Source organism: Lycium barbarum, chromosome 5 (genome assembly GCF_019175385.1).
Source record: "Lycium barbarum isolate Lr01 chromosome 5, ASM1917538v2, whole genome shotgun sequence".
In the NCBI taxonomy this organism is placed as follows: domain Eukaryota; kingdom Viridiplantae; phylum Streptophyta; class Magnoliopsida; order Solanales; family Solanaceae; genus Lycium; species Lycium barbarum.
In genome coordinates this window covers 112,908,751-112,921,975 of record NC_083341.1, presented here as the reverse complement: position 1 = coordinate 112,921,975, position 13,225 = coordinate 112,908,751, and the positions used below count along the sequence as shown (strand labels likewise).

The 13,225-nt window shown below is 33.5% G+C and overlaps 1 protein-coding gene across 2 annotated transcripts; it reads left to right on the top strand.

The window, feature by feature from the left end:
- The first annotated feature begins 3,822 nt into the window (after nucleotides 1-3,822).
- LOC132641156 (uncharacterized) lies at nucleotides 3,823-9,510 on the top strand. 2 transcript variants are annotated; one of them, XM_060358049.1, is made up of 15 exons: nucleotides 3,823-4,112; nucleotides 4,908-5,005; nucleotides 5,108-5,219; nucleotides 5,328-5,450; nucleotides 6,545-6,649; nucleotides 7,193-7,276; nucleotides 7,366-7,481; nucleotides 7,581-7,682; nucleotides 7,768-7,881; nucleotides 8,253-8,309; nucleotides 8,387-8,453; nucleotides 8,540-8,593; nucleotides 8,702-8,776; nucleotides 9,010-9,045; nucleotides 9,204-9,510. In XM_060358049.1, the coding sequence occupies exons 2-15, from the start codon at nucleotides 4,986-4,988 to the stop codon at nucleotides 9,312-9,314; spliced, it is 1,176 nt and encodes a 391-aa protein (XP_060214032.1). In that variant the 5' UTR covers nucleotides 3,823-4,112; nucleotides 4,908-4,985; the 3' UTR covers nucleotides 9,315-9,510. The 2 variants fall into 2 exon arrangements, with proteins under 2 accessions (XP_060214032.1, XP_060214033.1); XM_060358050.1 differs by having other exon boundaries at nucleotides 4,876-5,005.
- The last annotated feature ends 3,715 nt before the right edge of the window (nucleotides 9,511-13,225 follow it).

The following is a 13,225-nucleotide window of genomic DNA, read 5'->3' as shown; positions in this document are numbered from 1 at the left end:
TCAAATTATAAACAGACTAAGAGCCCGTTTGGATTGGCTTACAACTTAAAGCTGTTTGCAGCTTATAAGCTGAAAAAAATAAGTTGGGGTAGTCCAACTTATTTTTTTTGGCTTATAAGCTGTTTTCAGCTTATAAGCTGCTTTAGATAAACTAAGTCAAATGGGTCCAATTATTCTTTTGAGCTTATTTTAAGCATAAAATGACTTTAAGCTGGCCAGCCAAACACTCAAAAAAGCTGAAAACAGCTTATAAGCCAACTTATAAGCCAATCCAAACGGGCTCTTAGTAAATGGTGATCCTAAATGAAATAAGGTGATTTAGTTTTTGTCACGGGGTCAAAGTCTCCGGCCTTCTATTAGGGGCCGATTTAAGTGGAGGTGAACACCTTCGGTAAAAAATTACAATGTATATATAAAATAGATTTTTTGTGTTTATGTACACATATTAACTTTTGAACACTTTGAGTACATGCAAAAGTTAGCTCATGTGGTCTAGGTGTTCAAAATTATCTCTAATATCCTAGGTTTGATTTCCATCAATTTCATTACTTTTATATTTAGTTTTTATAATTTTTTTCAAATTCCCTGAATGAAAATTTTGATCTGCCACTGCTCCCATTCCAAGCCAAATGTTCTGACTTTTCTCCCTTAATGTCACAACCATGCAAGCCGCTACACATCAATTCATTTTATTGGTACTTCTTTTTACATGTTCTCATTATTGTTGATTAGTCAACGGCCTTATGATGGTTACTCCCACGTGTTATGAAATCAATTAAGGTTTTCCTTACTTATAATGTTTTTTAATAGTTGTTTATGACGTAAGTTCTGTAAACATATTTAAACTAGAAATCATAATTTTTAGTTTATTAGTTTTGAATTACTATATTTTCTTTTTGCGAATAGATTAATTATCTATATTAAATGAATTTTTGAAAAACAAATATAGGATTTAAACCAAAATTACTAAATTTTACTGAACTCGTAACCAGCACACAGTGCTCCACCCCCAAACATACTGCAAAAAAGAAAATAGACAAATAAATAAAGGGGTGTGAAGGGTCTCGTTGGTTTTCAGTTTGAATGTTCGTTCCTATACAGTAGACTGAACAAAATTATAGAATTTGAATATGTCAAAAACATTTAGATTTAGAGGGGTTGAAGGGAATTAATTCCCAAGGACGTTGCAATGATTAAAAAAATTCAAAATGTTGCAATTTGAATCATAGTGTAAAATATAAATTTAGATGTCCAATTTGTATTTTTCAACTTTTCAAAAAGCCTTTTAAGAATAATTTGGACAAACCTATACTTACCCCATTCTCTTCCTTTAAGATAAAATACTTTACTTTATTTCCAAATAAATTGAGAGTCACAGATATGAGAATGTAATCTAAGTTTTTCTTTCTTTTCACTGTATGTATTCAATTTTCTACAATCGCGCATGAGAATATTGTTTGGTGTTTTTCTTTCTTTCCAATTCTTCGATTCTTCGTTCTTCTCCAAGAAGAAACTTGAAACTTTTTTCTTATTTGCTTGACTTTTAAAGAACTAGTCAAATTTGCTAAGTATTACTCCCTCCGTCCCATAATAAGTGTCACCTTAGCGAAAAACTCGCATATTAAGAAACCAATAATGCAATGTGAAGTTTATCAAATTACCCCTATATAATAAAAATAAATTACTTTTACCTTTTGATTAGAGCATGCACAAGAAGTAAACCTTTTGATATTGGGAATCCAACAATATCAGGTTACTATGTGATTTTTCCAATTATCATTTAGATGTTACTCCCTCCAGATCAAAAAAAGAGTCCACTTAGCCTTTTTTTCTTGGATAAAAAAAGAGTCCACTTAGCAAATCAAGAAAGAATTAACCTTATTTTTCCATATTTGCCCCTATTAAGTGTTATATGATCAAATCCCAATGTCTATTTAATTAGGGGTAGTTTAGTCATATTACCTATTTTTATCTACGAGTTAGTATTTTCTTAAGGGGTGTGCAAATGACTAAGTGGATTCTTTTTTTGATCCGGAGGGAGTACTTTATTGTCTAAAGGTAGAATTGAAAAACACTAGTCAATTTATGTCTTGATTTTCTAAGATTACACTTATTATGAGACAATTTTTTTTTGCTAAAGTGATATTTATTATGGGACGGAGGAAGTAATTACTTTCACCCTGGCCTTAAGGACCCATTGAATATTTTTATTCGTCAGCATTTATTTGATGGAACCCCAATTTCTGGTAAGAGTGGCTTTAAACACCAAGTTCTTTGTTACTTTGTTGGACCACTAACTTTTGTTCTCTTGAATCTCCATATTGGACTTGGCAAAATGCCTCTTTACTGCAATTATGATTTATGACAAGTGATTTGCGTATCATGAGGGAAAGAAAGAAAAAGTCTAACTAATGTTTAAAGAAATATTAAAATAATAGAGCGCTCTTTAATGATCCTTGTAATATTGTGACTTTAGCCATCGTTCACTTATCACCACATCCACCAATATATTTTTGCTTTAGAGCTTTATAACGTACGTGGTTAATAATTCATCTTTTAACCTTATATATATGGTTTACCTAAATTTCTCTAAAATATATGTCCTCCTTCAGAAGAAAAAAAAAAAAGAGTTTCTAAGCCAATGTTGGTTGCCTAATATGTATCTATTTTTCTTGAACCTAAATAATAGGGGAGTAGCAAATATCTATTAGCAACAAATTAAGGACCTAATCACTAGTTTCAAAATCATGATTCCGCGGTTCAAATTTATTACCCTTTTGGTCGTTAATCTGTTCCATTTAGACTAATATTTAATCCAACTTAACTAATATAAATATTTATTGATTTTTCATTAAATAAAAAAGGTAGAACATTGAAACCTTGACCTAGTGATTAAGAAGTTAAGATTAACATAAATATTGATATCCCTTCCAACTTAGTTTGTATTACAAAATTCATATTTTGGTACTTAGTGATATAAAAAATAGTATTCTCTTAGTTTGACGAACGCTACAAATATATAAAATTTTAGAGAGAGTTCAAATATCATTTTCTTAATTTTCCAAAAAACATATATTTAAGATATATTTTAAAAACTATAATTAAAAATACTATTTGACCTTTTTTCTCAACAAAGATTTATTTGACGCAATAAATATATAATAGTATAGTACTAATAGGAGCAATATTATTCTTTTAACATACCAATATTCCTGCTACCTTGAAAAAGAAAAATATTTGTGCAAACATCAAATAAATAATCAGCCAATAGAAAGTACCTTTTTGTTCATCCACGTCAGCGAATCAAAAGGCCGACACCAAATAGTAAACCAAATTAAAACCAGACACATCATCACCTGAAAATTATTTTTTTAAGTCCCTAATTTAATATTTTGGGAAAAATGTCCCTAATTTAATACTCCTTCCTCCCACATTATTTATCCATTTTCCTGTTTATATGCTCTTTAAGAAATCATAAATAAAAGTATACTTTATAACATTACTTTTATCTCTCTTCAATAAATTACACTATAATAAGTATTGTTTACTTTAAAAGCAATTAATGTTAAGATCAAAATAGAAAATTTTAATTATTCTATCTTAATTTTGTAAATGAATAAGTATTTTGAAACGAATAATTTTAGTAATGTGGACAACTAATATAGAATAGAGAGAGTATTGGAAAATAGTCCCTAATTTAGTAGACAAATTAAAACAGTTACTTAACACAAAGTCATTAAATTTTAACCCCGTATTAATCTTCAACATTAATTAATTTGTTATATAGTCCAAAGAGGACACTAAATAATCCAAGCTTAAGCAGACTTTTTAAATAGTAAATGAAAGCAATTCTACCTCTTCTGTACTTGTACTTTTCCCCTTTCTCTGTCATTAACACAAGCTTTGTGCTTAATACTTCACGATTTTTCTTCTCCCCTTTCACATATTTTTCTTGCTTCAACTTGGTTCTTTTTACCTATTTATAGATACCCAAAAGGCTAATATTAGCTAACAGGTGTTCTAGTTGCTAATAAGCTAAATCCAACTACTTATTAGGCTTCCATTTTGTTGTTTCACTTCAAGATTTTTGTGGGGTTTGCTTATTTTTACAGGTATTTCTAAAAAACACTCTGTCTTTTGAATTTATATGTTTGAAAGGTGTAATCTTTATGTGTCTTTTATGTGTCTTTACTGTTATATACTCCTATTTGATTAGGTGGCAAGAGTTAATTTTTAAAATTTATTAGTTTTGTGCTTTTGTGTCTTGTTTTGATGGGAACTTGCTGTGACAATTTTTATTTGTTTGTTTGTTTGTTGTGGAGCTAACTTATTTAGAGGAGAATATGTTTTGAAGTTATATATGTACTGATTTTCCTTTAAATTTAAGGAAGTATTAGCCTGTTTTGTATTGAAAGATGGGAAGAATTTTGTTGAATAGGTCAAATAAGACTTATAGCTGCTTGTTTTTGGGGACATAGAATTGAGGAATTGAAATTAGTAATAGTGCTTGATCTATGGTGGGGAAGGCTGTTCAAGTTACTATAGTCAAAGTCAGGCACATGGCCAATTTTGTAGTTGATTGTGGATTGTATAGTTACGTTAGGCGCTCGTTGAATATCAGGTTTGGTCTTAATGTATCTAGTATAAATAAAAGACCACCGGAGGCAATCTAGTGTACAAGGAAACCTTTTAGCAGTTCTTTATTGGTTAAGAAACTTTTACTCTTTGAGTTTGTGTTTTGTGGACAAGGATGAGATGCTAAGAGCTTGACGCAAGGTAGTTAATTTCTAATTTGAAAGCAAAAGAAGAGAGGATCATTAGCTTGCTAACTCTTTTTTATTTGGTGGATGGTGTGACTTAACTTCTTGATTGCAGAGCAGATCATACCTATCTTTTTGATATTTCAGATCATACTTACTTGGGGGTCAGTAAAGCTTCTTTGACTATTTTGGTCGTATTTATCAATTCAAGATACTGTATTTAACATGAGGAATTTTGGACGCGGGTATGTTAAATTGCAGCTTTTCTTGTGATTAAAAATACCAAGTTTGTGATGCTATTGTCTGTTCCATAATAATGTGTCTAACTCTTGAAGCATGTTTTGCAGTTCCAATTCGTTAAAGTCAGCTGAAACTATGAGGCTTATTCTCTCCATAGGTTGCGGAATCATTTTTGGCTTATTTATAGGACTTTCATTTCCTACTAGCTCATTAAACAAGGTCTGGATAATGCCTTCCGTTCACATACAATCATATAGTGTTTTTATTTGTGCAGCGTTGTAATTTCATATGTACAATAAAACAACTTTTTTTGGTCCAATTTGGCAGCTAAATATAACAGCCAGTATTGTAAGCAGCTTCCCAATTGCTAGAGACAGAAACAATATTGTTTCAGCCCAAACACATACAGATTCTTCGATCAAAAATCAGAATGCTACAGATCAATTAAAGGTATATGCTTCTTTCCTTCCTTGTCCTCAGAAAATTGATTTATAGGTCAACATAAGTTTTGGCAATCAGTATAAACTATTATTTCACTGCAATTGCTTAAGATATTTATTTTTGTATGCCTTCTTTCTTCAGTTCTTCCAGAAGTGACAATTCTATAGAAATTTTAGCCTGTCATGTTCTTGATTGTGAAATATAGCAAGGAGAACAGGATCTCTTTAAGTAAATGAATATGTACAGTTTGGATACTCACTACTCCTGTGTATCACTTAACATATACAATACTGAAGCTTTCTAATCATGAAATGTGAAGACACTTGTGCAAATACATATTTCTTGCTGTTTTCCTTTAAAAGAGTGTGTATGCACATTGAGTGGCAGATGGCTTTCCATAGATCCCTGATCATATATGGTCATCAACACTATTATATTTTTTTGGTTAACCGAGAATCACTGACGGCTAGTGGAACACAGTTCGAAACTCAGCAGAGAATAGGCCCGGGCCTTTACCCTTCTCCACTTAAATACCAGGGTTTTGTCTTGGCATGGTTTGAACCATGTCATGCGCCTACCCCCACATCATGTACTGCACTATTAGAGTTAGACCAAAGCCCCAGGGGCGGTCATCAACACTATATCGAAGCTAAACACTCCAAATTCAAGCCTATCCTGCATAGCAACTGATAAAAATACATAACAATCTTCCAACCTTTTTATTTTCAATGTAACTTTTGAGTTGCACTCTCAATAGATGCTTTAGCATCATATTTAGGTAAACGGCAGGCACATGTTTGCCTTAGTTACCATTTGTAACTGCAGAAAACCAGTCCAGGTTGGATTGTTGGAAGAACTTATTCTTTAGTTCTTCTGGAAATAAAAACTTGTTTTGTTGAGGCTATATGTGTATTATTAGGGAGTCCAGGAGTTTTTGAGCTTTTCTAGAATGCTACATTGGAAAGTTCAAGTGGCTAATCAACCTTCTCCAACTTTATCTTCTTTACCTTTTCATGTATGTGACTGGGTGTTTGATGTTTTGAGATTATGCAAGCTAAGATAAAATCACATTTTTATCTGATAGTTATCCTTGTTCTGATCAGATTTGGGTCCCATCAAACCCAAGAGGGGCAGAAAGATTACCTCCAGAGATCGTTGCTTCTGAGTCCGACTACTATCCCCGGAGATTGTGGGGAAAACCCAGTGAGGTAAGTGTCCTGTTACAACTTCTGTATGAACTCTATCGACCTTACACTCTTAGCCTCAGGTGCTAACCCATGAATGGTGGGGACTTAAAACACTTGTTTCTTTACTAAGATCCATTCTATTAGTCCTGCTCATTCAGAATTGCTTGGCAAGAGTTGGAAGTATAACATTTTATGTCTTTCTGGAGTCCTTGTTCTGCAAATCTCGCTATAATACACCTTACAAAATGTAGGATAATTAATATGTTAGGACATTCACAGTTGCTTCTTGTCACATAAGCTTTTAGCAGAATACACTCTTATAAGCTAAAAAAGACTTATCTTCTTGTAACTTTGTCCTTTGTTACCCACCTCCGTCCCAGGTTGGTTTGGGTAAAATGTAAGTGTTTTCCTTAGCAAACTACATCACAAAACTTGATTTTATTTTCCATGCTCTAATCCAGATCAATGTTGCAATTTGCAAATCTTAAGAATGAAGACATTTTTACTGACAAACCGAGAAAGAAATTTGGGAAGAGGCAGCTTCTAATCATATTTTATCTGCAGGATCTACCCAGCAAGCCAAAATATCTTGTAACATTTACTGTTGGTGTTAAGCAGAAGCATAACATTGATGCTGCTGTAAAGAAGGTATATTAGTCTGTTAACTTTAGTAGGTCCTTCCTTCCCCCTCTCTATATTCCCAATTCCACGTCATCCTGACCATTTCGCCTGTGCAGTTCTCAGACGATTTCACAATTCTTCTCTTTCACTATGATGGTAACACAACTGAATGGGATGAATTTGAGTGGTCAAAACGAGCCATCCACGTGAGCGTTCGGAAACAAACAAAATGGTAAGTAATATGATAAAGTAGTTTTGGCGTGGTAACTGTTATCAACTTTAAGCGATTCTTTAAACCTTGTAAGTGACAAGAACTTTACCTCTTTAATAGGTGGTATGCGAAAAGGTTTCTGCACCCAGACATTGTTGCCCCATATGACTATATTTTTATCTGGGATGAAGACCTAGGAGTTGAGCATTTTGATGCCAAGGAGTAAGGTTTCGTGTAATTTCCTGTGATTAACAGCCTGATTTGACTCAATATCTTAGTTTTTCTGAATTGATCCGTCCAATTCCAGGTACATTAAACTTGTCAAGAAGCATGGTTTGGAAATTTCGCAGCCAGGTTTAGATCCCAGGAGAGGAACAACATGGCAAATGACAAAGAGAAGAGGTGATCGTGAAGTTCACACGTAAGAGCCTGGAATCCCAGGATATTATATTTAGGGATAATTACATTTTTGGACCGCTCAAAAAAACAATAGCTAGCAAATGTATAGGTTTTGTATTATTAGGTATAATTATAAATATAATATACATATTGCATACCTAAATATACATATGATATACTTAAATATACATATAATATACATACTCAGTGTGTAGGTTTTGTATATTTTGGCTAGCGCCCATAATTAATTTCGGCCGAGGGGCCAAAAATGAAAAAATCCCTATTATTTATTCAGGAGTCCTGTTTCATTCTCATCCTTTAAACTGTTATGTACGTCTTGATATTTGAGTTTCTCTCAGTTAATTCTTCCTTTTTCTTGATTTTTCTAATCAGGATAACAGAAGAGAAACCAGGCTGGTGCCCAGACCCCCATTTGCCTCCATGTGCAGCGTATGAATAGTTCTCCTGTTTGCTATTTTCTTTCAGTTGTTAAGTTTTCCTTACCACGTAGTCTTCTCTGTTTTCAGATTCATTGAGATCATGGCTCCCGTCTTTTCACGAGATGCATGGCGTTGTGTGTGGTATATGATTCAGGTACCGCATCTTGAAACATTAAACACGGAGAAGGTATTAGATGTGGTGCTTTGTTGGGATTGACTGTGTTGTTTTGTCACTTGTAGAATGACTTGGTACATGGTTGGGGACTTGACTTCGCACTTCGTAAATGCGTTGAGGTAAGTTCAGCTCATCCAATGAATTCAGTCTCCTGGCAACTTTCTTTCACATGCATTTGTCATGTACCAAATTGTTCAAAGGCGCTAAGTGTACATTCTCTTTTGTAGCCTGCTCATAAGAAAATTGGAGTTGTAGATGCTCAATGGATTGTTCATCAAGGTGTCCCTTCCCTTGGAAATGAGGTAACATGATGAAGTGAATGTAGCCAACTGTTGAAACTCCGTTCCCGCACATTAGGAGACATGTTATATATTTATTTGGTAAAAGTGGATGTAATCCTAGCTTTTACAAACATTGAAAAGCTTGACAAGCCTGAGCGACCTTTAATTTATGAAATTTATTTAGGCATCTAACATAATTATTGGCTTTTACACCAAAGTGACCACTTTCTCCTTTCCTCATTCACTCTATACAGGGGCAAGCAAAAGATGGACAGGCTCCTTGGAAAGGGGTAAGTAATTCTATGTTACACTTGTTACAATAAGTAGCTCTACATATTTCCTTTGTAATATGTCTGTTTAGCTACTTGTGTTTCATCCTTTTCCACTTCAAAACTTGAAGCAGGTGAATTGCAGTGTGATTTATTAAGCTTGTGTGTTGTTGTGGCAGGTGAGGGAGAGATGTAGAAAGGAATGGACAATGTTTCAATCTAGGGTAGCAAATGCAGAGAAAGCCTATTTCAAGTCAAAAGGAATTGATCCTTCTAAAGTTGATCATTAAGTCAACATGATCAAAGTTGACAGTATACAGTCTAGGCAATTTTGCCTAGGATTATAGGTGGTTCCATCATGTAAAATTGATAGCCATAGCTGTTAAGATACATTACATTTATGAAGGAATATTGAAGAGCTTCTTTAGGAGTATCCTACATGATCGCGACGTGCTTTTATTTTATAATAAAAAAGGTTAGAAAGAATATTCGCGATATTACTATAGTCAGTGGAGGTATAATACTTTGTATTAAAACCACTTTACAAGTAGTCTCAACAAGCATATTAGAGGAGGCTGGTTTAAACAGAGAGAGTCAAAGAAGAGGGGGTTTAAAAATGAGAGGCAAAGAAAAGTTTTGGCTTTGTTTTTGACATATAATCATCGAGTTTTAAGTACAGATGAAACTCTAGTACACAGCTTAAATAGTGGTTATTTGTGAATTTCACACGAACGCAATAGCTTATTTCCAGATGTTGTATATGTATTAAGTTGCACATTAAATATCTATAAATATTTGATCATGAATTCTATTAATGGATACTCCTTCTGTACCATATTACTTGTCCGATTTTCCTTTTACACTTTCTTTAAGAACTCATAAATAAAAGTGTATTTTTACTACATTATTCTTATCTCTCTTCAGTTAATTGCAGTCTAATTAATATTGGTTACTTTAAAAAATAATTAATGTTTAGGGCAAAGTAGGAAAAATTTAATTAATTCTCTCTTGATTTTATAAATGGACAAGTATTTTGGGATTGATATTTAAAGTAACGTGGACAACTAATATGGGCGGAGCGAAATTTGAGATTGTTATGGAAATTCTTAAATTTTAAATCCTAAATCTATCTTTAACATACATAGATCCAAGTGATGATATATTTTTCAGCATAAATATTGATGTTCCTTCAAACTTAATAGTTTGTACTAGAAGATTCAACATTTTAGTAATTAGTGATGTAAACTGTGCTTTCTTCGTCCTCAAAAGAATGTAGGTTCAGAAGTCGCAAATCCATAAAATTTCAAAGTGAAATCGAGTATTAATTTCTGTATTTTAAAATTATATATTTAAAATATTTTCAAATTTATAACTAAATAAAATAATTTTCTACTTCTTTTTGTCAACAAACTTTTTGTTGACTCAATAAATAATAAATAATAATAGTGATAGGATTATTTTTCTTTTTTTACGTATCAATTTTCCTGCCACGTTGAAAAATGAAAAATGTTTGTGCAACATAATAACCAGCCAATAGGAATACTTTTGTTCATCCACGTCAGCTAATCTAAAGGCCGACCAATAGCAAAAGCAAGTGAGAACCCCAGACACATCATCACCTGGAAATAACTTCTTTAAGTCCCTAATTTAATAGTAACTTTTACTTGGCATAGCTTACTATGTTACATATTTATGGAACATAACTATACTTTTTAATAATTAAGTTTAGTAGCTATAATATTATATTTTTACAACTTATAGCTACCCACTTTTCTACCAATTAACTTACCACTCCCCACACCCCTATTTTTTAGCTGCACACTTTCTCTCTCTCCCCTTTTCCTAAATATACGTTTCTAACTCTCATCTCCCCTAATTTCGTGCTTTTCAAATCAGTTTCTGATTTCTTTCACTTAATTTTTTTACTTTGTATTAACTGCTCATTAATTTCAACCTTTTACTGCCAAAATTCAACTCTATTTCCTAAAATATGTAAGATTCTTTGTTATTTTTGTGTTCTCCCTCATCATCTTTGTTTCTTTTTGGGCTTTACTAAGCCACAGATTTCATCTTTCCCTGTATTCAGTAGAAGTTTAAAGGTTTTTTTTTTGTTTTTGTTTTGAGGGATCCATGTATCATTCATCCTCATGTCGTTTTAGATCACCATCTTCTCCGGCGTCTTTCTCCGGCCTGATCTGATCGGCGTCAGTCGTCTTCTCTTTTCTGGTCAGATCTGTAGCAATTACAAAAATCAGCCTATTTGAACAGAAAATATTAAATACCAAATCATTTAACCGCCATGACTGTTCCTAGATGCCCTCCGCCGCCGGCCACCGAAATTTTTGAATACAGATCTGAAGTTTTTGTTATTGGACAAGAGTAAAAATGTTCATGTTCTCCAAGAGGTATTTTTTCTTTGGTGCTGTAAGGTATGTTATGGATCTTCACTAATCACTTTCATGCTGGAGTTAGTTTTCTGGTTTCGGTGATTAGTTAAGTGATTTATGTTGGTGCTCACAAAGTTCATTATGGATTTTCCATCCCTCCCATAAGTTAGTTTCATGCTAATTAAGTTTTCTGATTTTCTATTTTTGGCTAAAACTTATTCCACCATTAGTTAATTGTTTGTAGAAGCCATCATGCCATCAACCTTTGTCGCTCCCATGGGAACAATCTAAAAACAAGCACCAATGAAGATTGCTACTACAACTACTCACAACACCAAGACACCGACCATCTGGGGTGCTGAACCAGGAGAAACTCTCAAGAATTGGACTTGTACTCCGTCCCTGGTTCGCTGGGAGTCTTGGTAGATTGACATGTAATGAACTTTTTTAAAATTGAGGCTTAAATCGTGCCACAAAACTTTTGTTGCTTGCCTCATATTTTGGAAGCTTAAATTGCAAAACTATGAATACATTTCTGATTTTCCTTAATCATCAATCATTGTTATTTTCCACTTTATTTATCAAATCTGCCAACTCTATGATTGTGACATAAAATGAACGAATGAATAACATACATCACGAATGAATAACAAAGAAATTAGAGGACAAGACAAGATTCCACTCGGAAGAAATCGAAATAGTCGATAGGTGATGACATAAGCCTGAAAGCTAGCAATGCAAGAAGAAATCAAAGGACAACGTTAGGTTAGACAACCTAATTTGCAACCTTTCCTTTAATGCATCTTACGAACTACGCTGACCTGATTCCCGTGGTGGGATACGTAGGCAGCCCACATAGGGTTCGGTTGCATTATAACAGAAAATTCAAAAATCCTTATACAAGGAGAACTACGCATAGCCTGATTCCCTCGGTGGGATTCGTAGACTATCAACATACCATTCAATCATATTTAGGTAGAAAGCCAACAAACTTTTACCATTTATGTAACAGAACTACGCTGACCTGATTCCCTTGGTGGGATACGTAGGCAATCCACATCGGGTATGGTCCCTTTATCAGAAAACTTCAAAATATTTTTATGTACCTCACGAACTACGTTCTGACCTAATTCCTTTGGCGGGATACGTAGGCAACCTATACAAGGTTCGGTCACACCACAACATAAGTTTAGTACACCCTTTTGAGTCAAAAACTGGGGCACATTTTGAAAGATTAGACAAGAGAAGAGTTGGACATCGATAGGATTAAGGCTACCAGACAGGAAATAGCATAGACAAATGACTTTTCAATCGTTTCAGAAGTGTCACAATCTGAAGTTGGCAAAAATATTTTACAATTTACATACATATATTTACATATATCTTTCCTTGCATACATATATTTACACATATATCTTTCCTTATATACATATATTTACATATATATCTTTACATATATATACTTATATACATCTTTCCTTATACATATACTTACCTTTCAAATGAATCACTTTCTTTCAATCGTTCTCACTACTATTCATCTACCGAGGCTTGAACGGAGATTACAAGATCCAAACAAACGAGACGAATGGAGCGCCAACAACGTCAAGCTTCGAGTCAACACGAATCAACTTCCCCCTCCCAAACTAAGAATCTTTCTTTGAGTGCAGGAACAAAAGACCGCGAGACCAACAGTCAAGTCTATCGATCACGGCCAAGAAGCATCATTTGGCTCATTATGGCCTCGACTTAAAATCCAAACGGCTTTATTTCCAACTTTATCTTTAATTTCATTTTTATCACAACAACTTTAT